The sequence below is a fragment of the Culex quinquefasciatus genome, chromosome 2 (genome assembly GCF_015732765.1).
Source record: "Culex quinquefasciatus strain JHB chromosome 2, VPISU_Cqui_1.0_pri_paternal, whole genome shotgun sequence".
NCBI lineage: Eukaryota > Metazoa > Arthropoda > Insecta > Diptera > Culicidae > Culex > Culex quinquefasciatus.
In genome coordinates, this window is record NC_051862.1 from 252,768 (window position 1) to 277,594 (window position 24,827).

The 24,827-nt window shown below is 39.2% G+C and overlaps 3 protein-coding genes across 14 annotated transcripts in view; 2 read left to right on the top strand and 1 right to left on the bottom strand.

The window, feature by feature from the left end:
* The window catches only part of LOC6040533 (ecdysone-inducible protein E75), a 72,355-nt gene extending 63,171 nt beyond the window's left edge, over positions 1-9,184 (top strand). For all 9 annotated transcript variants that reach the window (XM_038257908.1, XM_038257902.1, XM_038257903.1 and 6 more), the window contains 2 exons: positions 1,344-1,579; positions 5,111-9,184. In XM_038257908.1, coding sequence (XP_038113836.1) covers positions 1,344-1,579; positions 5,111-7,294 — 2,420 coding nt within the window. In that variant the 3' untranslated portion in view covers positions 7,295-9,184. The remainder of the gene's footprint in view (positions 1-1,343; positions 1,580-5,110) is intronic.
* A 1,697-nt stretch (positions 9,185-10,881) lies between these two features.
* On the bottom strand, positions 10,882-13,856 carry LOC6040534 (transmembrane protein 145). Its single transcript, XM_038258083.1, has 8 exons — positions 13,633-13,856; positions 13,423-13,578; positions 12,856-13,355; positions 12,675-12,799; positions 12,211-12,599; positions 11,988-12,150; positions 11,631-11,916; positions 10,882-11,577 (listed from the first exon to the last, which is right to left on the bottom strand). The coding sequence occupies exons 1-8, from the start codon at positions 13,717-13,719 to the stop codon at positions 10,983-10,985; spliced, it is 2,301 nt and encodes a 766-aa protein (XP_038114011.1). The 5' UTR covers positions 13,720-13,856; the 3' UTR covers positions 10,882-10,982.
* A 1,984-nt stretch (positions 13,857-15,840) lies between these two features.
* LOC6040535 (roundabout homolog 2) lies at positions 15,841-23,991 on the top strand. Of its 4 annotated transcripts, none has more exons than XM_001849867.2 (7): positions 15,841-16,259; positions 16,346-16,651; positions 17,598-17,784; positions 17,854-19,540; positions 19,599-19,740; positions 19,804-19,855; positions 19,914-23,991. In XM_001849867.2, the coding sequence occupies exons 2-7, from the start codon at positions 16,573-16,575 to the stop codon at positions 21,010-21,012; spliced, it is 3,246 nt and encodes a 1,081-aa protein (XP_001849919.2). In that variant the 5' UTR covers positions 15,841-16,259; positions 16,346-16,572; the 3' UTR covers positions 21,013-23,991. The 4 variants fall into 4 exon arrangements, with proteins under 4 accessions (XP_001849919.2, XP_038109877.1, XP_038109876.1 ...); XM_038253949.1 differs by having other exon boundaries at positions 15,841-16,067; positions 16,328-16,651; XM_038253948.1 differs by having other exon boundaries at positions 15,841-16,067.
* The last annotated feature ends 836 nt before the right edge of the window (positions 23,992-24,827 follow it).

Consider the following 24,827-nt stretch of genomic DNA (forward strand, 5'->3'; position numbering starts at 1 on the left):
GAAGATGAGACCCGTGGCACTATTGAAATCGAGACCTTCCGAGCGGGGAAAGGCAACAAAAAAGGCCAAAAACATCGATACGTTTGCATGTTTAGCTTTTTTTTCTCGTTTCGTTTTGTATCTATTCCCAGTGAATTGTTGTTTGTAATTTCTCTATTAAACACATACCCCCATTTCACCCATTCAATTCGACCCCCTTCTCTCGTCCGACCACGTCTGCTGCTGAGGAAACCGGTAGCGGGGGGGACGGCTTCAAGTTCCGAATTCGTCTGCCGTGTGTTTTCGTTTTCTCGCGCCGCCGCGAACTCTCTCGCGCGCGCGCTCCGGCTGGGGCTGGCTTTACGCGATCAACGCGCATCAACTGTGCGACCCGACGCGTGAAAGTAACACACTTTTCCTTTATTTATCTTGGCCTCTCTTTTCCTTTCGCCCCATGCAGCATCTACTACTACCACTACCTAGCGCACTATTACAACTACAACTCTATGGCTTATTCGAGGCTAGTATCGATTCACTTTCCACTTGCACCCTCGTTCGCTCAATTTTAAAGAGGCTCGCGCCGCTTGATAAAAGAAAGTGAATTTCGACGAGGTGGATGCCGATGCAAAAAGAAGAAGAAAAAAACGTGGCCGAAAATTCCACTCACAAACGCAAAGACCGCCGTCGTCTGTACATGCGAAAAAAAAGTGAAAAGCGTCTGAGAAGGTCATTAAACCAGAGTGCGCTTGAGGATTTGACTTTCGAGGCACTTTACCACAGTGGCGCACGGCTGGGGTCGTTCAACCTACGCACACTGGCGATGCTCACTAATGGGGCACGCAGCAGTGAAACAGAAAGTGAACGCCACCACCGAGCTCACTCACTTAGTAGGTCATAATAGGCTTTCGCTTCGAACGATTGACACGGAACTGACTGACTTAACTAGGTTATAAAGCACCATGAAAGCGACGCGTTGCATTGACTTGATAGTTTCGTTTTTTTTTGTTTTTCGCTGTCGCTGACTGCGACCATCTTGCACTGCGCAGACTTGAACGACAGAACAAGCCAAGCAGGCTGCGCGTTCGAATTCAGTGGAAGGTCACTACGAATCCTCCAAAGTCTGCTTTGTTCGCTGTGTGTCATTCAAACCGGCAGCAACGTTTTAAAATTTGTCATTGAAAGCAGCCAAGCTCCACTTCCGATCTGCTAGAATCAAGGATCGACTGATCAGAAGGTTTTCGATGCCGGGGTAATGGCTTAGGTTAGGGTGATACCTCTACACTATAATGTTGAATTACTCTCTTGACCATATGTAAGCATCTCCAATCTTATTAATCAAACCGTAATTTTTGTTCTCGTTACAGCTGTCAGATTTGGTCGCGTTCCGAAGCGCGAAAAGGCCCGCATCCTGGCGGCCATGCAGCAAAGCACCCAGAATCGAGGAAACCAACGAGCGCTGGCCACCGAACTGGACGACCAGCCGCGGCTTCTGGCCGCTGTGCTGCGAGCCCACATGGAAACGTGCGAGTTTACGCGTGAAAAGGTCACCTCGATGCGACAACGGGCTCGCGACTGTCCTTCCTACTCCATGCCAACTCTGGTGAGTATACTGTCGATTTGTTGATATTTTCATTTAGCATTTTGATAAAATTATGTTTTAGGAGATAGGCTGAGACAACACTACAACCTAACACAAAAAATATATATTTTTAAATGCTATGTTTAAAACTTCAATATCGAAATCTGGTTCTTTTATTTTCTGTTTCGAAGGTTAAAAACTCCATTTTTCAAAGTTCATCTGAACACTCTTTTCTGCTTTGGAACTAACATCCTTCAAGGTAGCCTATTTCTAAGAATGAAGGATTTACCAAAACTGTTTAAAGTTAAACCATTGTTATTATTCAAAAGAATTAAAATGAAAAAAAAATCAATTCCCGAAATCGTGAATTGTATTTGTTTTTTTCATGTCAGTTCATTGTAAAAGTAAAGTAAGTCATAAACAAAATTCACGATTTCGGAAATTGTTTTTTTCATGTCAGTTCATTGTAAAAGTAAAAGTAAGTAAAAAGTCATTCTGATTTGAGGAAGACAATTGGTTAGGCTAAACCCTAGTTAAAATGTTTCAATGTTTTCGCGAACCTATTGTTGTATAGACCTTGTTTTGCAAACTTCAAATATTACTTCAAAATTGCCAAAAAGTGACTTTTGTCCGTAACTTACACAAGCTTAAATTTTTTCACTTTATTTTTGTAGACACATAAAATTAACCTTAACCAAGGCGAAACCCCGGATATGACATTTTTAGGTAAAAAAAGTGTCAAAATGGTTGGTGCGTACCTTTGCCTAAAAACTCTACTGCTCGTCATTTGTTTTGCGATCTATCGCCGGATTTTCAGTTGCATATACCAGCTTAAGTTTAAAAATTCAAGATATGTTTGATACTACAAATGTACACAATGTTCATGTTATTACAAATAATTAAAAAAAACATTATTTTAAGCATGTGCGATTATCTGCTTTTTGTAGAAAGATTTTAGATAATCTATTCTGTAATGTTGTAGTACTCATAACACATTTTGATTAATTTTGGTGAGGCTCTTTAAAGAGATGAAAATCATTGCCTTTGATTGAATCATACAATTATACAAAATTTGAGACACATTTGTTTTACACAAAAAATGCTGCAGTGTAAAACCGGCACAACTTGTTTAATTTTGGTAGATGTTCGTGAAATTTAATTTAATAAAAATTAGTTTTCAATATATTCATATTATTTTTTTTTAAGATGGGACTTCTTTTCTTCAGTTTATTAAATTAATGTATGTTTTAAATTTGTGTGATAAAGAAGTTGTGAGCTTAACATAGAATTGAGATTTCAATAAGTGAAACAAATCGTGAACAATTTGTCAATTTTTCGAGCCGCGATTTTCTACCATTAGCAAAAAAAAAACAACTCAAGGTCATCGTTCTCTCACTTCTATATTCCCTCTCGAACCCCTTTTCTGTAGTGAGAACTCTCTAGCGACACCAACATTCCTGCCACCATGACCATGACAGTGGTAAAATGTGTATGGTAGTAGTAGATGACTCAGTAGTAGTTGACATTGACCTTGAAGATGACTGGCGATGGCGACGGTAAAATGAAACACAAAACGGGTTAGCGTTTCTGCTCCAAGTTCTCTCTGTATCACAGTACGGAAGCGAGTCGTTTATGCGATATTAAACACGTTGAATTAGGTAAACCTCGAAATCTCCCGAGTAACCCCACGCAGAAAAATGTTTTGTAGAATCAGCCTGTACGAGGTTTGAATCAACAAAATTTTTGTTGAATATAATCAACACCGATTTTGCGTTGAAACAAACCTTGATTTTCTCAATTCCACAAAAGTCTTTTGTTGTTTCGAAAAAGCTGCTTTGACGTTTAGCGTTGATTCAACACAAATAATGATTTTCAAATCAACAAAACGTTTTGTTGATTCAAATATGCCTTATTTTTCTGCGTGCCCTTAGCATCATGGTTTAATACCCTCGAAACTCGAGGAAGCACGCGCGCGTATTCGACGAGTAGCCCCACGTGCGCTTCGCGATTTACGCGTCGATTCTAAGCGCTTTGCCTTTTTTTATTGCTCTAATCGAGCGCTAACAAGTGGCAGCCAGCAAAAAAAAACACAACACCTAAATAGCAGACAGACAGACAATGCGGAAATAAACTCGACTAGAATATACGGTTATAGGACCTTGGAGTGCATGTTGAACGGGCCTCATGCTTATTTAAAAACACATCGCTGCCATTCGCTACCAACTGCACTACCACAAGCCTATTAGATTGAGTGACGCCGCACGCTTTGAATGTCAACTTGAAGTTCGTGAAGGAAAAGCACACAGGTTCATGATCGGTCAAAGCATTCGATCGATCGTGTATCGTTTCGTAGATCGCTGAACGTGCGAGGTTTTAACACTATACTTTTAGCATTAATGCAATCGATTTTCGATGAAGTTCATACACGCAAACATTTGCAAATAAATCATGAAGAACTTCCACAATTTTTCGAGAGAATCTCTACCCAAAAAAAAACAAAATCCAGTACGCCATGGTAAAACCTTGAACCCAGTTCGTCGACCTTGGCGTGCTGTGCTCACGCGTGCTCTCCCTAGCTAAATCAAACTGGTAGCCAAAAGAAGCAACAACAAAAACAACAAAAAGCCGCAGCAGAATACACGAGAGAGGCAAAGGCAAGCAAGAATAAAATGTTCGCGCGCGCGGTCAAGTTGCTTGGCGTCTACAAGCGCGAGGACGACGACGTCATATCGATCCACCAACACACAGCCAAAGCGTCACTACAATCGCACTCAGAGTGCGAACTCAGTCACTCACCTCCACCAAAAGAGGCGCGCATTCTGAAGCCAGAAACAACGTTTTTATTGCGTGTCTCGCGATATCTCGCACACAGACCGCGTGTTGATAATTAAACGCATAGCCTGCTAACATGTTTATTCACCGCCACTACGATAGCCAATAGTATTGACGGACACAAAGAATGCCTTGAAAATTTTGTTTCCTCACTAGCCATTCTGAATGGATTCAGCGAAAAAAAAAAATGAATGCAAAATGTTCCCTCCGCGATAAAGGTCATTTGGATCAACTTTTCGCATTATTGGCCGAGTGTGGCTTGAATGTTTTTTTTTAAGACAGCACGTTTACCTTTGTGTGGTGGTGTCTCTTCCTTCAATTGACCATACAATCGCAGACATTGACGTCCATGTTGGCCTTGGTACAACCGAAAATAGTTTTGCGATCAGAATTCCTCCTCATGGCAGCAAAAAAAACACACACACATACCGCTACCGCATATCAATAATTTTCAAGGTCAGCATAAGGAAGCAATTTTCCTGGTCACATACACAATCACACCTTGCACGCAAGCGCTCAGGCAAGCAGACAAGTCTGTATTTGTGCGTTTTGTGTGTATTTCGTTCAAACGGATGTGCTTAGAATGACACTGCGAGAAAAAAGTGATGTAATTTTGGACTTACATTAGGGAAAAGCTAGGCACTACATTTATGATTTTTTAGCTATTCTATTAAATTAAAATACTAACCAGTACAAATCTGTTCTCATTTTTGTTTACAGGCATGTCCCTTGAACCCGGCTCCCGAGCTTCAATCCGAGCAGGAGTTTAGTCAGCGTTTTGCTCACGTCATCCGAGGAGTGATCGACTTTGCTGGAATGATTCCCGGCTTCCAACTATTGACTCAGGATGATAAGTTCACGCTCTTGAAAGCAGGTCTTTTTGATGCTCTGTTCGTGCGACTGATCTGCATGTTCGATACTCAAATCAACTCAATCATCTGTCTGAACGGCCAGGTTATGCGCCGAGATGCCATTCAGAATGGTGCTAATGCACGTTTCTTAGTGGATTCGACATTCAATTTTGCCGAGCGAATGAATTCGATGAACCTGACAGATGCAGAGATTGGTCTGTTCTGTGCCATCGTGTTGATTACACCCGATCGACCTGGACTGCGAAATGTAGAGCTCATAGAACGAATGTACAGCAAGCTTAAGTGTTGCCTACAGTCTATCGTGTCCCAAAATCGGCCAGACAAACCCGAGTTCATGCAAGAGCTTTTGAGAACGATGCCAGATTTGAGGACACTGAGCACGTTGCATACTGAGAAGCTGGTCGTGTTCCGTACTGAACATAAGGAAATGTTACGCCAGCAAATGTGGAATGCAGAAGAAGAACTCGCCAAAAGCCCCAACTCGAACACGTGGAGCTGTGATGGCAACAACGTGGAAGATGCAGCAAAGAGTCCGATGGGCTCGGTGTCTAGTACTGAATCAGCTGAAACTTCCGAGTACTCTCATTCCGCATCGTCTCTCAGTGCATCGGCACCCTTACTGGCAGCTACCCTGTCGGGACAATGTCCCATTCGCCATCGAGCTAGTTCCGGATCGTCAGCAGAGGATGACATAATCGGCGGTACGGCGCATTTGGCTCAAAACGGACTAACAATTACACCAGTGATTCGTTCTGTTGGTACACATCACGTTCGCTACCGAAAGCTTGACTCCCCCACCGATTCTGGCATCGAGTCCGGCAATGAAAAGCTTGATCATAAACCGGTCAGCAGTGGATCATCGTCTTGCTCCAGTCCGCGATCGTCGTTGGAAGATCAGTCGGACGAGAAGCGGCACATCGTAGAAAACATGCCAGTATTGAAACGAGTCCTGCAGGCTCCCCCACTGTACGATACCAACAGCTTAATGGATGAAGCGTACAAGCCGCACAAAAAATTCCGAGCAATGCGCCACCGAGAGAGCGAAGCGGAACCTGCTCCAAGTTCTTCATCTTCGTCCACGATAACACTCTCATCACATTCGCCTAAACCATCATCGTCGGTCTCTGTGGTGTCTTCACAGCACAGCAGTGCGGGACCGGGACAATCTTCACCCCAGCAGCCGCAATCCCAGCTTCATATGCATTTAACGCGACCACTACATCAGTCACCACACCAAAGCCTTCACCACCATCAACATCAGGCAGCGACACCCCCCAACAGCCATCAATCGTCTTCCCTATCCAGCACACACTCGGTCCTAGCCAAATCATTGATGGAACAACCCACAATGACGCCGGAGCAAATGAAACGCTCGGACATCATACACAACTACATCATGAGGGAATCCCAGCATCATCCTGACCAGGGCTCGTACCGGAGCGGCCTGTTAGTGTGCAGCCCGAGGTCTTCCTCCGTGTCACCACTTGCTTCAAGTAGTAGCAGTAGCAGCAGCAGCTCATCGTCTTCTGGTAACGGTTGTCCGTTCTCCGGTAGCGGTAACGGTAGCAATCTCAGCAATACCAGATGGCAGGGTGGACCAACGAGCGTCATTACTACAACCCGCCAACAAACACCTTCCCCATCGCTCAATTCCACCGGAAGTGCAGATACTTCCTCTTCTTCCAGCAGCAGCAGCAGCAGTAATAGCATTCGCTATTTCCAATCCCCACATTCGACATCGATCTCCCCGCCAGCCACGTCAGTAGCTCAGGCCAGCACCACTACTGGCCCCATCGGTTCTCCTCAACCGGTGGCGGTGGCGGCTCCAACGCCATCTCCCCGACTTGTGGAACTGCAGGTTGACATTGCCGGTGGGTCAACGACGGGTGCTACTGATGCACCGCTAAATCTTTCCAAAAAATCACCCTCCCCCTCTCCCGCCCGCAACTGTCCCCAGGGATTTTCGTCCACTTCTACCACCTCAACATCCGCCGCAACCACCACTATTCAAAAAGTGCTTCTCGAAGCATAAACATCATAAAGAATCACGATGGAACTGACAGAAAGCATACAAGCAGAAAAAGAGGCAGATCAGTTTTTACAACTGTACAAATCTTAACTGTAAGAATGGTACACTATACTAGAACGGTAATATTTTATATTAAAAAAAAACAACAACAAAAGAAAACTAATCACAAAATGTAGTGGATCAGTACGAAAAACTACTAAAATTCCTATTGATTGGACGGAGGAGGATCAGAAAGAACACAAACAAACCAGAGATGAACAAAGCAAATGCAAACAATGTTGATATTTTATTAAATGAGGATCTCTTTTTCCCCTCCACGTGAGCTATTGGAAATGCTGGCTGGCCAGAAGTGATTGGTAGCAGAATCAGATTCCCTCCCTTTTTGAGGCAAAACTAAAAAAAACGGGGAAAACACACACACACATTAGAAATGAACCAAGCCAAACAGAAGACAGAGTACGCTGAGCAGTTTTTAGCGGATAGGACAACACCTTGACACATTAACAAAATGTTCCAAACGATACTAAGTCCATTCAGATGAGAATTTTTACTGGAAACTGGAATCATCTAACACACTACATACCAGAACTAGGTGAAATGAACGCAATATGTACCAAAATGGTACTGATAATGGAATTTGAGGGTGTGTAGAGAAACAAGAATGGGAACATTGCCGGCACATTTTTTTTTTTCACTAATTTCTAAGTGAGTACGCATGAGACAAGAATACAGCGAGACAGTTCAATACTAGGTACATGGTGAACAAACGTGCAAACATATTTTAGGACAGAGGATATTACAGTTAAAGTGACAGTACGAAGCTGTAACTCCATGGGCAGGAAAAAACTACACGGAAGTTATTGATTTGTTTTAAATAATTTCACACTGTATCAGATTTTTTAATCCTACTTTTCAAAAGAAGCACAGAAAAATAACACTCGAGTGACTACCTCTGCATTCTTTTGCGATTGGAAAGCTTTCGCTTGTGGAGAATTATCATGTTGAACATTGTACATAGTGTAATTAAACTATTATAATTATTATATTTAATATAACTATTTTTATTTTAACAAACTGTGCAGATTTTTATTTATTGAAACAATTGCTTATTATAATTTTTATTATTATTGATTTTTTCTTTATGTTTTTTTCAATTTAAATGCACTGTAAATAAATGCAAAGTTATTGTAAAACAACCAAGAAACCACGTTTTAATTTAAAGCAAGACCATTTTTAATGAGATAATTTGTTCTTTTCTAAATATTTTTTATGAAAGCAGAAAACTTTATCAAAACTAAGACATAAGAATCAATGTTTTTAAAGTAACAAAAAAAAAATTAAGTTTAAAAAACTTGAACGAAAAGAGGAGTGATTCTATCAATTTATACTACTACTAAGCAGTGTGTGAAGAAGCAGAAAGTGAGATATGGATTTAATATGGAGCAAAACGTACATACACGGAAACAAATCCTTTAAAATGTGCAACAGAAAAACAACCCTACAAGAGTAAGCAAAAAAAAAGGTTTAGAAATAGAAGTATAGCTGTGTATCTTTAAAAAAAGAATAAAAATCCATTGAAATTGAGACACAAAAAAATCATAAGCAATTAAGCTAATGAGAAAAAAAAAAAAACAAAAAAATATAAAAAAGCTAAATTCATATTACTGTATTGAAAACAACCCTATAATTAAAAACCACAAAATAGAATACACAAGGATAATAAGAGTAAGAACAGGCAGAATAACTGAGTAAAATACAAGTACAGATGAGAAAATCAAGGAACAAACATTTTCGAGAACAGGAAACACAAGAGACATTAAAATCAGTTGAATTGAGGTATGATTGAATGAAATAAAGTATTAAATATTGCTTCATTGTTGCAATTAATATGAATACTGCGATTGTTTGTATTTATTTGTTCTGAAAGAAATGCCCTTATATTAAACGAACGACGGCTCTATTGAAGGATTTTCCAGACAAGACTGGCAAATATAGTTCTGCTCGTACCATTTCCGTTCCAGATGTAAAATTTGATTTGAGACGAAATCCGTATTGAGCCGTATCAATCGCAATTTAAAAGGAACATATCAAATTTCAGCCTAAAGAAGTATGTTTTTACAAAAACAATTAGCACTATTTTCGAGAAATTCGGACCGCAGCTAAAGTAGATCGAAATTGTACAGTGTTAATCTAACGAACGCGCAAGATCGATGATTTTCGATGAGTTGCACTGAAATGACGCATAACTGTTGAACTGTGGACCGTCCAAAACTTCCTTATGTTCCCAGAATAAACCATGCTACCTAGTTTATAAGGTTTTAGGAAAATTTCATTCTATTGGTTGAACAACCATTTTTTTCACTTAAATTTATATAGTAAAGTTTCACTGATTTTTCTTCAACTGAAATTTCAATAAACGGTTCAGCAGTTAAGGTTTTACTGAAATCTTAGTTTGTTGATATTTGTTATTTTACTAAAATTTCAGTAAAACAATTGTCAAAACAACTGAAATTTCACCAAAAGAAATGTCAGTTTGAGTTGCTGAAAATTCAGTAATATTCTTGTGTCAGTTTGACAGATCATTTGATGAAGATTTAGCAATTGTTGCTGGTTTTTCAGTTATCATGATTTGATTGTAATGCCATAAATTAACAACTGGTTAGCATCGAGGCATTTGTTTTTCACGCAACTTTATGCCATTTACTGGCCAAAAATATCAACTTAAATGCACTTTTGATCATAATTTTAATTTTGCGAGACTTTTCTCATCATTTTGGTGGCACACACATCCACACGCAAGATGAGAGGCTGACTGCTTAACGAAAGTCGCCATCAATATCTTTTCAGTTGCGTTAACGTTTTCAAAGCGCTTAAGATATAAAATTGCTTCCAACTACCGGCAACATGTTCTTTTGAACATTATTTAGTCACTCAATTGAAAAATAATCCCGAAACATGTAAATAATTAACAAGCGCCATCAAAAAAACAAACGCGCCAAGTCTTTTGACGTTTGAATTTTGACAACCCATTCCAATCAAAGGCTGAAAAACACGAGCGAGAAGCGAAGGCAAATAAAGAACAATGGGTGGCCACCAACACCACGGCAGCGCCTGTTGGAGTGAGCCAGTGATGCCAGGAAATTTTCGTGATTGTTCGCTTAAAATTTCATCAATTTGGGCAACACTAAGCAGAGCACTGGAAGAAAAAAGAACTAAGCTGAAAATAGGAAAATGGGCGTGGACAAATGCACTCGACTGATTAGAATGCATTTGGGATTTTTTTTAATGCTTGTAAAATGAATAGCATAACTTTTAATACAAGTGAAAATAAACAGAAATGTTCACAAAAAAGTTGCTCTACTCGTTGGTGTACTTGGTTTTAGTAAATTTCAAGGAACACTCCAGATTATCCAGCATCTTGAACGACCGCTTATTAGGCTTAAAATGGGTATATTTCCCCTAATTATTGCTGAATCGAATTCAGTTATTTGTTTGGCAGAAAGGGCAATCCAAAATATGGTGTGGTGTCAAAATTTAAATAATATGAAATGGATTTATTCGAACGGCATGGAAATTGTACGGACAAAAAATCAGTTCAAGTCAATTTATTCAATCGTGCATTACACTTACAAAAAAAATATTGTTTACACATACAATGTCAACATGAACACCTAATTCCGAGTTATTTTTATTAACTCGTAATATCATCTCGTTTTACAGCGAAAAGGTGCTTTGGGACGTTTCCCTCATGAGTCCCTTCGAGTCTTGGTAGAATTACCTTGTTAGAAAGTCTTCGTCTTTCTTCTGCCGAAGCTGACGATGCCCCCACGATGAAAGGGTTAAACGGTTTTGGTTCAAGTCTCGGACTATTGATACCCAAAACCAGCTCTTCCGCCATTGGTGGCGCAGATGGTGCTGCAGTTTCCGGTTGTAATTCTGCTCCATCGTGCTTTGGTGGACTGGTGGAAACTGAAACATCCAGCGAAGGGTGCCCGGAGTCTACCAATATGTCGTTACCATAGTTGTTGTTATTATGGTTGCTAATAGCCAAACTGTGTGGAGCACTCGCCAGAGGACTTTGGTGCGTGTCCTCGGTTATCGGATCGCCGGGGCCTAGCGGAGCCCGTATCCTTTCATGTGTGTGATTTAGGCCGTTGTGATTACTGTTGTGATACACCTTTGCATTCGCAGGGAAAGATGCGTAGCTAATCGGGGTCGATGAACTATGGTACACATCTCTTTCGCGTAGATATTGATCGTAGATTCCATTTAGTGTAGTCGCGTTGCTGAAATAACACACTCATGGAGCACTTTTCCACTTAACAAATATGTTACGTACCTAGATAGTGGGATGATTATGCCAGTCTCGGGAGGAGCCGGCTCATACGTATGCCTTGGATAGTTTACTTCATCGTCAACAGTCGAAACACCGACGTGATTTGTTCGCACATGGTACGGGAAACTTTTATTTGCTCTAGATGGCCAGGTAATCCATAGAAACGCCACATGACCGCAGAATGCAACCGCTCCAAGCGCTGCATGCATCACACTTTCTCTGACCCAAGGATCAAGAACGTTCACACCAACGACTGTCAGAATTGGTCCACTCATTATCCAAACCGAACCTATTATTACAATAAATCATTCAGAAGAGAAGGGTTCCGAAGTTTTTTTTAAGATTAATTTATAAATTTACCTAGCAGTGTAAAAGGATAGTAGAACGGGCCCTTCTCGGTAAACTTGCGTATCGTCGCGGCACAAGAATATATGAAAAATCCCCATCCAATACAACGGAGTCCGGCTAATCCAAATCCAGCTGGAGATTCGTACAAATTCAGTACTTCTCCTGGATCAAATGCCTACAAGTTCAAACAAATTTAAAAATAATAATTCATTTTTGCATCTGGGAAACACTCTACCTCTGACTGATAAATGTACAGCGAAATGTACACAATCACATACAAATTTGTAAAAACAGTAATTTTAACCGTTGCACATGTCTTTAGGCGCGCTCGAGTAATTGTATAGCCCTTCGCCATGAGTAGTAACAGTAGCAGGAACGTAATTTCACTTGCACTGGTGAAAAATCCTCCGAAAACTGGGAACGGACCGAATCCCGAAACGGCATACTTAGCCCAGGTCACACTCAGTAGCAAAATGCCAAACCATTGCAGTAAAACACTTAACGCAAAAAGTCGATACGTACAATGGTACAGATGGCGAGATTTCAACTCGACCGCACACAGAAAAACTGCCAGTAAAAGTAATGTGTAGGCAATAGCTTCAATCAGAAGGATTGGAGGGATATCTGGAATGGAATGTTGATCAATATTACCATGAAACAAACAATACATTTCAAGCGTTGTAACAACTCGACACTTACACATCTCATCAGCAGAAAAGTGTTCATGCCAAAAATCACCAGTTTCACCATTCGTCATTTTGAATCTATAAACAATGTCAAGACCTTTGTTACTGCCACAGTTCGAAACAGCTATGTACCACCACCTGGAATAAACAATTTTCAAATTTTAACTAGTTCATACTGTCTATTGTGCCCCAACCTTTGTCTCGAGCTAGTAAATGTTCCATGATTAGAGCAGCTAACAACCAGTTTGGTGTCGAATTTCGATGCTCGTCTGACCCTTGTAACGTTGCTACTTTCTTGGTTTCCGTGAAACAATTCCTCCACAAATATTTTATAATCGGTAGTATTCTCCAAACTGTTGAATTCCACGTTGGAGTACAAAACGCGCTCATCGCTAAACTCGCTAGTGTTGGTTTCGATTGTTGAAAAATCACTTTCCGTCATGTTGAAATCAAACGGCTCAGTCGGTACGGTGGACTCTGTGGTGGTTGTTTTCAAAAACTGATCGAACGTAAAAGGGTCATCCTTGGGTGAAGTTCTTCCACCACCACTTGGTACCGGGGGTCGTCGCTCACTTCCAGAATCCTTGCCATTTTGAGTCAACAGCTGACAACCCGAATATGGGTGATTTTTCAAAGTAAGAGGCACAATTTGGTTGTCGAGAACGCTCAAAACTGAAATTTTTTCAGAGCAGGTCTATAACGAAGAGTGTGGAAGAGGACATTTTTACAACTGCACCCATCAATTTCATGAGAATGCTTACCAGTTCCTTATCTGTTTTGTAAACGGCTGGCCATTGTTTTTTGTCGTCGTAGTAAAGTAACAACTTGACCTCACCGTAACGCTTTTCGTACTCAATCTCATACTGGTATCTTCCATGATAGGACAGGAAACAGAACCTGGCCAAAAAAGCCCAATCCTGCAAAATAATGTCAATAACCATCCAACGCATTTCGATTTCAATTGTACTTACTGCGCTCGTTTTCAAGTGCCCTTCAACATATTTCGCAGCACTTTGGTCGCAGAACCAAAATAATCCAATGAGAATTAAAACTTTCATGATTTTACGGGGTCTAAATCAAGATTTAGAAACAATTTTCCTGCATATTTACTGAATGTTGGATATTGGCTATCGTTCTGGTCGAGAAGGTGTGATTTGTTTGCCTGTTTCGGCGAAACCGTTGTTAGGGGCGCAATGCATTATTTATCCTGGTACAATAAAGCATTCCACAATCTGCCAGGTGTTCGTAGGGCAAATGCGCAGCACGTGGCTGACAGTCTTTTTTTATGTTATTTTTAATACAGTCGAAATGAAATCCGAAAATGAAGTCAACTTCAAAATACACGAAAAAAAAAACAATTCTCGAAATCGTGAACCACGAAGGAATTTATTCACGTTTATAGTGCAAATGCATCATACTCATGAATAAATTCCTTCGTGGTTCTCCCATTCGTGAACTTAATTCACGATTACGAGAATTGATTTTTTTCTGTGTAGTGAGATTGCATTTGATTTACAAAAAACACGATCTTGTATTTCAACTAATGCGTAAGATGTCCCATTTCTCATTTTGGGAATACACTAAAACTTCTAGGATCTTCTCAGAGCCTGTAATAATTCATCTGTTAAAAAAAGAATACCTGTGATTTTACACACCACACGACTTATGAAACGAATGATCTGAGTCTACGATGCTAGAATGATGTCAAAATATATAATTAAGCCTTAAAATGTCTTGGATTTTGATCCTAAATTTGAATACATTTCATTTTGTACATGACATACTCGTCAAATTTATTTAAAAAAAAAGTCTTACACCGCAAAAGTTATCCGTTCCATTTCAAATTGTCCAAATGAATCAATACTGAAAGTAATTACAAAGAATTTCTCTTGCCTATTAATCCAACAGAGGAAAGAAATACTTTATTTTACCTGTCGTGAGTAGGTACGCGTATGGAAGTGTACATAAGTCTCGGTTCTTTTTCAAAACAAGCATCAGTCTTCCAACAGCAACCATATCTTCTAAGATAATTCCTGAAATTTACAAGCAACGATGGGAAAACTAAGCCGCAATCAACCGCGAATCGTACCCAAAGATATGATTTGTTGCGAGTATCATCAGCAAGAGGCTCAATTCTTTTGCTGTAACTGCCAGAAATCGATCTGCGATAACTGTACCTCCGATAGACATTTCGACCACACCTTCCAATCGCTAGAAAGGATTGTACTGGAGCATGGCACAAAAACCCACGATAAAGCCGTTGTGGCCAACGTGAAAGACATCGAAAGGACCATGGCGACGTTGGAAATTCAATCATAGTTTACGGCATTAATAATTGTTCACTTAAAATAAAAAAAATATATATATATAGCACTATCCAGTAAACCAAAATTAAAGGTTTTGTTATTTTTTAATAAACCATTATTAATTCACTAAACTTAACAGCATTCAAAGGCCTCGGAAAAAAACACATCGGATAATTGAATATTAAGGGAACCGAATCGAAACCGAAGCTTAAATATGACACAAATTGGACTAGAACGGGAACTCGAATTAAAAGAAATAATTTGTTATTGGATCATGATTCGATTACCCGATGTTTCATACGAACTACGGATAATCGAAATCAACGTATCGTATAAACGATACGTTTTACGATTGTTTAAATAATTAAAAGGTCTTAACTCATTTTAATTACGCTGCCAATCTTCTTCATGATCAAGTAAATGAGACAATAATACAATTACTTGCGGAACATATCTTACGTGAACTATCCCTCGTAGAATCCAACCATAACAAGAGAAACTATAGTTGTTCTATGTTGCTTGTCCATGTCAAATGTATGTTAGTCAACACGACACATACACATACACATTTTATGCTGCCATGTTGTTTCTTTTTGGTCCCTTCTTTAGTGCCCTAACGCACGAGAGTTGTGTTAAGGGGACACATCCTTTGAGTAAAATATATCTAATTCAATAGAATACTGAATCCCATATGTTTTATGCGTAGATGTTCTACACAAATCAAGACAAACACGTAAAAAAACAATTTTATTCGAGAAGAAAACATGAAGGGTCAATTTTAAAATCAAAAATATAAAATAGGTAACCCATTAATACTCGTTCACACGAATACACCCACACTGCAGGCACCCCCTTCATACTCTGTTCGTAGAATGATTTCAACTGCGGAAAAGTGTGTACATGTTGTTTTGGGAGTGTTTTCTTAAAAAAATGATTTTTCACGTTTCCGTCGGTTTTGGAACTCGAAAATGGTCCGAAAATGCGATTAGGAACGCGCTACAGTGTTTGAACGATGCATGAAGTCGTTTTTAAGCCGCGGTATTGTGTTTAATTAGTGATTGTCCGTACACTCATTATTAATGGCAGGCGATCATGTTCTGGTTAGTGCCTGACGTATTGAGGAAAAAGTTTTTTTTTTGCAAGCTGTGGAAAAAATAGAAGTTTGGAAGTGGAAAGCGAGTGCGTGAAAAAAGAGAGCGAATGCATCACCAGAAACATATTGCGGGGGTTTAATTTTAAGTAAAAGTTGTGTTTCTATTCAGCAATGAATGTTTTTATCTCTGCAAAATTGGGTACAAATTGTTTTCTTAGAATTATAATCGATCAAATTTGCCAGACTTATTGCTGATGTATAATTTAGTGTTCTTTATGTTTTTAGTATACCTTAAACAGTGAAAGTTATGTTTAGAGTATGTGAACTGGAAGATTTCCTCAATCTCGCAGTGAAAATATGATTAATAGTTTACTTTGCATATCGCTGGGGAAAGTACAGTACATGAGAAAGGATTGAAAACGTGAAAAAAGTGAATATTGGCCAACCATTTGTGCAGTTTGAGAGAGAAAATTCAATTCAAGGATAGGCGAAAAACAACAACAAAGATAAGGATGGATCAATGCTCAAGCCTGCTGCTGTCTGCTTTGTTGAGCACGATAATCATCGGCGGTTTATATAATCCAGTAGAAGGTAACAACAAACATTTCCCTTCAATTAATTTCCCCCTCTCCCAAATCGTAAATTTTAAACATTTGCTGGCAGAATTATTTGTCAGAGCATCTGAAATTCATCATTCCCGCAGCGGCGAAAGCGTATCGATTTGCTAGTAGCACATTCCCACATGCCGCTGCTGCCGACAATGCCCAACAAAAAAAAGATGAGCCAGCGGCATACAGCTTCTGCTTGCTAAAAATCAATATAATATCGGCATAATTTGAACTTTGCTGGACAAAAAAAAATTAAATAAATAAAAGCGTTAATAAAATTCTCCTAATTAAAAACAAACAATTTTAAAAGGAATTAAAGTTTTTCGTTAGAGCTATGAAATCAATTAAAAATCAACAATTTCTATCGTAATTTAATATCTGACTTAAACAATTCAACTATTTTTTTTTTTTTTTGGAAATCACTGCTCTCAGTGTTCTTAAGAAACTCTTCAACCAAAATTGTAAAAACAGAGATAATCAAAATTTTAAGCTGTTTCTGTAGTTACTGTAATGTGACTTTTTATTTTATTTATTTATAAGATCAAAATTAAATTTTATATAATATTATTTCATAAAAAAAAAACTAACATGAATAGCCTGTATCCTCCAACACAAATTTCGGCATCATTTTCAAGAGCGGTCCATCACGACGCACTCTTCAAATATCTGCCACATTCGAAATCAGAATGTCTACACACGCACGATGAGCGTTGCGTCTATGAAGATGTGCGTCTGGTTCAGTCCCAAGTGTTAGCACAGGGCAGCGGTTGTTGCTGCTGTGTATTTATGATACGATGAGGAAATCTCAATTTTTGAGAGCTGACTGATCTTCATCCCACCCCACCCCACAGTAGCGCGCCCTTTGAGAGGGCACAAATTATGGATTTGTTTTTATTTTATTTTTTGACATTATTTTTTTTTTTCTCCAGCGCAACTTCGACCGCGGATAATCGAACATCCGGCAGATGCAGTGGCTGCCAAAGAAGAACCGCTTACACTAAATTGCAAAGCTGCAGGACGTCCTCCGCCGGAAATTACCTGGTACCATAATGGATCACCGCTTGGTCTTTCCGATCGACGTGTTATTTTACCAGAGGGTTCACTATTCTTTTTAAAGTAAATACAATCTCATTTCATAGCGCTGGGTGTTGGTATTAAATGATGTATATTTATTTTTATTTTCAGAGTAATGCAAAATAAACGAGAACAAGACGCAGGTGTGTACCATTGTGAGGCACAAAACTCAGCTGGAGTGGCAGTCAGTAGAAATGCAACTCTGCAAATTGCAATGCTCAAAGATGAGTTCAGAGCGATTCCCAAAGATACGGTTGCTCTTGTGGGAGGTCCTGTTATCCTCAATTGTACTCCTCCTAGAGGCATACCAGAGCCGTCAGTGTTGTGGATAAAGGATGGCAAATTGCTGGATATAAGTGGCAAACGATTATCGATGGTAGATTCAGGTAGTTTGATGATATCAGAAATCCAACCTAATGATACTGGAAAGTATGAGTGCTCAGCACAGAGTATGGCAGGTACCAAGACAACACCGCCAGCTTATTTGAAGGTACTGGCACCTCCCACAATTGTGAAAAGTCCTCACGATACAGAGGTACTCGAAGGTGAAGGATTTGATCTACCATGTGAACTGGCTGGTGATCCAAAGCCGGTTGTAACTTGGCGCAAAGAAAGTGGCCGCCTTCCTGAAGGGCGATCTCGGAAACTGTTGGATAACACATTGAGAATAGAAGATGCCCGGCAAGATGACGAGGGAAAGTACATCTGCGAGGGACATAACGAGGGCGGAAATGTGACCATATCCGTTTACTTGTACGTTTACGAAGCGCCTACATTTTTGGAAGCCCCAGTCGACGTCGTTATTCGGGAAGGGGAAGGAATCACGCTACCATGTCGGGCAAAAGGTAGACCAACAGTGCGAATACTGTGGGATCGAATTGATAAGCCACATGTTAACAATACAAGCAGCGGTCCTCAAAGCCAACCACTGTTAAGTCACAAGCCCATGGAAAAGTCAAAGCGAAGCATTGTGCTTAAAACATCATCTAACCATATTCGCTCCTTTGCACCCGAGTCTTTCGGAAACTGGTCAATTAAGATCGAACCTGTATCAGAAAAGACGCTGTTTCAGCTGCCACATTCTTCCCGAATACATTTGGTTCGGAGCAAACGAGAATCTGTAGAGCCCAGTATCGAAATGGAAGCGATCTCCAGTACTGTTCCGTCTCCTCAAAGTAACAGTGTTGCTCATTTCGAAGACAACGGAGGACTCACGCTAAAAGCCGTTGGCAAAGGTGATGAAGGGTGGTACGCTTGTGCAGCCATCAATGAAGCCGGTAGCATCGTGAAGAAGATTTTCATCAAAGTTTTAGACAAAGATGAATCACTAGAAGCACGGAAGGAACAGATTCATACGTACGACCAAAGCCGATGGGTCAGCGAACAGTTTATTGTCCTGAACAATGTGTTTACCATCTCTGCCAGCTCGATTGGTGTTTCGTGGGACGTTACCGACAGTGCGACCAAAATGCCTTTGAGAATGTACTACCGAATAGCCAACGAACCGATGAGTAGCTTTCTTTACAACTCATCATTTGAAAGCCAAGTTACCACCAGCAATCTGAAAGAATTCACTCTGAACGATTTACGCCCGTTCACCGAGTACGAAATATTTGCCAGCATTCCGGAAGGTTTGTCCGGATCGGTTTCTAATATCCGGCAGGGCAAAACATTGGACGGAGCTCCGTCCGCTGCTCCCACGGATGTGAGAGTTGGTGTTATAAACACGACAGCTGCTTTCGTACGTTGGTCACCACCACCTACGCATTTGCTAAATGGAGAGCTCACAGGGTATAAGGTATGCATCGTATTCTATTTGATAACCATTTCTTCTAATTTTTGACTTTATTCTACAGATTCAAATCAAATCCAACGCTACCAACAAAGTTTTGGGTCAAATGGTGTTGAACTCAACCACCCAGTCGGTGGTGATCAACAGTTTAACGCCAGGTGGAATGTACATTGCAAAAGTGGCTAGTTTAACTGCCGGTGGAATTGGTAAAATTATTTTTGGTATTCAAGTTTTGCAGATCGTTTTACATCTTACTTTTGCTATTCCAGGACCCTACAGTTTACCGACTACGTTGCATATGGACCCACAGAATATTGTCAGGTAATTGAAATTAAATTAAAAACAAGTAAAGTGATATAATGAGTGTACTTCTATCCAGGACCGACCCTACTCCAAGCTACTGGATGTCTTCGTGGATGTCCGGCACCGCACTCGTAATTCTTTGCGTCTGTCTGATTGGAGGGGCGGTATTTGCCATCTTTTGGACCGTTCGCAAAAAGCAAAGCGTAAAGGCATCATATCCTGGCCCATCCGTGACGACAATTATCCCAGATAAGCAGCACACACTTTGGTTGCATGGAAATACGCTGGTGAAGCCATCGCATTCGTTGGACCCTCCGAGTACGTCGGAATATGCTGAGCTTACAAACAACACACAAAATATCAAAAACAACACCTGCATACCTCCGGAGCCGTACGCAACAGTGACACTGCAACGTGGGGGAACAGTTTCGGAAGAGTCGTGCATGAAGTGCAGTCCTGTGTCCAGTGAATATAATGCCCCCCTCAGGGAGCCAATCAACATATCAGATGTGCTGCCTCCTCCACCAGACCACCCATACGGTACATACCGCCCACCGATGACGATCAGAACCAATCCTGCCGCTTTGTCACCCCAAATGATGCGCAAGAATCACGCTCCACCCCCAATGCCGAACCGGTGGGACACGATGCCCCCTCCGATTCCAAGCTTCCCACAGAATTGGATTCGTCCTCATCATCCTGCTGCTATGACGATGAATAATGGTGAAATGTACTCCGAGAACGACTACGAAAGTGGATCGGTGCTGTACGAGCAATGCTTCCGCCCAGATCAACAGGTAAACTACTTCAGCCAAGCTGGAGAGCCAACAGAAGAATTTTACCGTCACATGAACATGGAGTTTGCCGAGGACATGGGCTTCGAACCGGCGAGTCCACCTGCTCCCTGTCCAGAGACACCCTTCAACAGTAAATATCTCACAGGTGGTACCACCGATAGCCCAATTATTGCGCGGAAAATAGGCATCAATACAACGTCTAGAGGCCACCTCATAAACAGTGTATCCAGTAATAGCAACAATTACGTCAGCCAACATAGCGCTGGGCAAAGCTCCGAAAGCGACAGCGACAACCGGTGGGCTCCTGCTCGGACGAAACGTAGCAGAAGTAGATCCAAAAGTAGTGATAGAAAATACAATCGCACTCTTATTCGATAAAGTTACCACTATCAACTACGTAATACATTTCTAGACTAAACAATGCTAAAACTCAACTCTAATTATATCATAACGAAAAACAAAAAAAACAAAGATTCACCCTTTCTCTGAATTAACAAAAAACAAGCAGCAAACTAAAAAAAACTGCTATAACAACTTTCTCTGTAGCATCATTAACTTTTACCTAACAAAACCAGATAAAACAAACTAAAACGAAAAAAAAATATTTCGAAGTCCCGCAGGAGCTGTACACTTACCAACGCAAACTCCACATTTCCTCCCTCTCCTCCAAGTAAGCTCTTTAGGGACCTCAAAAATAACATTAAAAACACACACTACCACAACAAAAAACTAGTTTAACAAATCAACCACGAGAAACAAACTGATGATAGGTAAAATTTTATTGGACGCACTCACAAGGTATCACTGCGTTCAAATAATTTACAGTTGTATCAATTTTTGTTGTCCCAGCAACATATTTTCATTTATGTTACGTAAATGTAAATTAAACTTCCAGTAATACGTTATAATACATCATCAAATTATTTCAAGTTGGTGTCAACGCTCTCTTATATCTTATTTTTGCTATTTATTTGTGTATTCAAAAGCTACTAAAATAACAACCAACTACAAATTCCATGCTCTGACAGATTAGGCTTCGAATGTCCAACAACACTCACGTCAAAATATATGTAAAAGTAAACAAAAAAGTAATTTTTGAACTCTCTTCATATGTTTTATGTTTTTTCAAAAAAAAAAATGTTTTAATGAAATATTTTTAAACTTTATGCCGATTTTACAACGTTCATTTACACTCGAAAATAAATTGACCAAAAACGCTTCCAAACCCGATAAAATTCGAGTCACCATGTGTGTGTTTTTAACAATTGTTGGATTATTCAAGCCTAGTCTGACACCTTTTTGAAACATCAAATCTTATTTACCAATTCAAGTTTACAAAGCAAACGTCATCAAGAGAGCGAACAGCGTATAAACATACTAATTGTGCCATGAAAACCGCGTGGAACAGGGCAGTTGATTGTAACACATCCGCCCATCCACGCCCTAGGAAAACCCAAAAGGTTAAACTCAACCTAAATACAGTAACGTGATGCAACAATGACAAAATACCAAATACAATGGTAGGAAAGGAGCAAAAGCAAAGATGTAAAAAAATAATGTTGGTAGTAAATATGCATTAAGTTAAATACAAAATTACGGAGAAACAAAACGTCGAAAACTCTGTATAGTTTATTTATTTGCATTTTGTTTGCAAGGCAGAATGACCGATGTGTTCTTATTTTCGTGTATTTAAAAAAAGTCAAATGGAAAACGATAAGTTTGCGAGTACAACGTTTTCGGGTCGATTTATTTCAAGTTTGATGTTTGCAGACAAATCGCGGAAATGTATGAAATTACAAAATGAACATATAATTCACATTCAAAATTTTGACACAAGCGAACAAAAAATCAAAACATATGACACAAATGACGCGAAAATATCAACTGTGATAAACAAAAACTAAAATAATGAAAACACAAATAATTGAGTAACTATATCTAACTTTAAAGGAGGAATGAAGTAAACCACGAAATGAAAATGCACATGAATACAAATACACTCATTCACAAAGTACACGAAACACACACAAAAAAACACAAAATCACATGAAAAATACTGCAAACAAGCGAAGAGGAGTTAATGCCATTCAAAACTCTGATCACATTTGTCAAAGATTTTATTGCACAATATTGGAAGGTATTATCAACAACCAATATAATGGTAAAAATATTATATTTAGACCGGATTGGACGGCAGAACAATGCATTATAATTACATTAATTAATTTATTGCCTTAATAGTAGCTATTACGATAAATTGACAAGAAAATGGAGAAGTGAAAGAACAAAGCAGCAAAATATATGTATTAAATGCAATAATCCAAGCATAATCAACTTATTAATAAAAGCATACAACAAAATAACATATAAGCAAAAAGTAGAGGGTAAAGAACAGAAAAAAAACTCAAGAAGACTTATTTTACATTATTATTAGCAAATATCACTAGAGACATTAGATTCATAGAGAATAAATAACAAACAAAAAGGAAAACAATACAAAGCTAAACTAAAAACCAATTCAATTCTATTATCTAACAAAGACAAGCCACAACAGAAATGAACCATTTATATTATTCCCGAGTAGAAGAATACAAAAAACATCATGCATCATCTCCTAGTTACTCAATTTATCACTAAACACACTTCATCGATGAATATAGAAACAAAAAAGTCACTTTCTCTCCAATTCTTTGGTAAACAACAAACGCAATGCGTTAAAAATTGTTTTCTCTTTGTTCCTAGAAAGTGTTGAAATATTGAATTTAGAAAACAGTATTCAATAAATTACCCTAACTTATTTTGCCAGAAATGTTGCTTCTATAAATTTCACAAACATTTCCATTTACCAAAGATTGAAAACATAAAAAATCTCACATATTTGTTTTTTTTTTAATTTTGTTTAAGAAAAACACTAACCGATAAATCTAAATTAGTACATAAGAAAGGGTTTGTTAATTTTGCGAAAGCTGCGGCTAAACGATGCCAGGAAAAAAATTCCAACCATAACTAAACAAAACAACAACAAAAATAATACGCGCGTATATATCTCCAAGCCATATTATTCGCATTTTTCGCTTTAATGCTATCTCTATTACATATATAGTAATCTCATAAACCAGTAAGAACAAAATGATGCATAGTTAAGTAGAGAAAAAGAAACAACAAAAGCGTGAAACGGAAAAAGAAAAAAACATACAGAAGCTAGAGAGTTTGGCCATATTTTACTTTTACTTTTGTGTTTAACAAATTTTAGATACTAGTTTTTAAAAAGGGAAAACAAAATCGAGACAAATTACAAAAAAAAAATAATACTAGAAATAAAATGAACAGGTTAGCAGTTTTTCATTGATAAAAAAAGATTTTATTACAAAAAGTAATTTGAAAGAACTCCGCAATATGTCTTCCAAGCCCTTGAAGGTTGCATCCACAGGGAAGCCCTTGAAATGGGTCTGTTTCTCAGATTTTCCATATGGCCAAACAGCCAAACAGGACATTCTGAAGCCAACAATAGAGACATCGGTCTTGGTCGCGGTAAGTAATCAATGGCTCAATCAAATTATGATTTCTAAAAAAAAAATAATAGGAGCACCAAACTGAATAAATTATCCAAAAGTTGATTCAAACCATGTTTAGGAAATTAAGCAACACAGCAATTCCCACTGGCTTTGTATTGACCACTTTCGAAATCTTCACTTTTTTACCATAACCACTTTATAAGAATGCGATTCCGGTAGCAAACATAGGGTATTTGACCAAATTTTTAACGAATGTGCGACATAAGGTTGAATGGATAAAAGGTCGAATCGACAAAAGATCGAATGTAAAAAAATAAAACAAATAATTAAAATTCAAAATCAAATTATTCGCTCTACAGCATTGCCTTGGCGTTCTCGATTGCGAGATTCCTACTCGAAACTAAGTGTCCGAAGGCTTGATTGTTGAGGCAATTGCAAACCTCTTTTTACACCTAAGCTTCCACCCACCCCGGGATTCGAACTAACGACCTTTGGATTGTGAGTCCAACTGCCTACTAGCGACTCCACCGAGACGACCTAACACCTCTAGGTCAGACCGGGGCCAACATTTACTTCCCTGCCCGACGGAAGGCGTGATCAGACAAATCTCGTCTCGAAAAATGCCAGCGGGACCTTCTGGGATCGATAATTGAAATTATAAACTCATTAAAAATTCTC

Bases quoted from the DNA above. Each gene is read 5' to 3' on its own strand.
- LOC6040534 (XM_038258083.1), bottom strand. From the start codon at position 13,719: ATGAAAGTTTTAATTCTCATTGGATTATTTTGGTTCTGCGACCAAAGT. The intron at 12,800-12,855 runs GTTGGGGCACAA...TGTTTATTCCAG, and splicing joins TTTACTAGCTCGAGACAAAG to GTGGTGGTACATAGCTGTTT. The intron at 12,600-12,674 runs GTAAGTGTCGAG...ATTCCATTCCAG, and splicing joins CTTTTCTGCTGATGAGATGT to ATATCCCTCCAATCCTTCTG.
- LOC6040535 (XM_001849867.2), top strand. From the start codon at position 16,573: ATGGATCAATGCTCAAGCCTGCTGCTGTCTGCTTTGTTGAGCACGATA. The intron at 16,652-17,597 runs GTAACAACAAAC...TTTTTTCTCCAG, and splicing joins TTTATATAATCCAGTAGAAG to CGCAACTTCGACCGCGGATA. The intron at 19,856-19,913 runs GTAATTGAAATT...ACTTCTATCCAG, and splicing joins GACCCACAGAATATTGTCAG to GACCGACCCTACTCCAAGCT.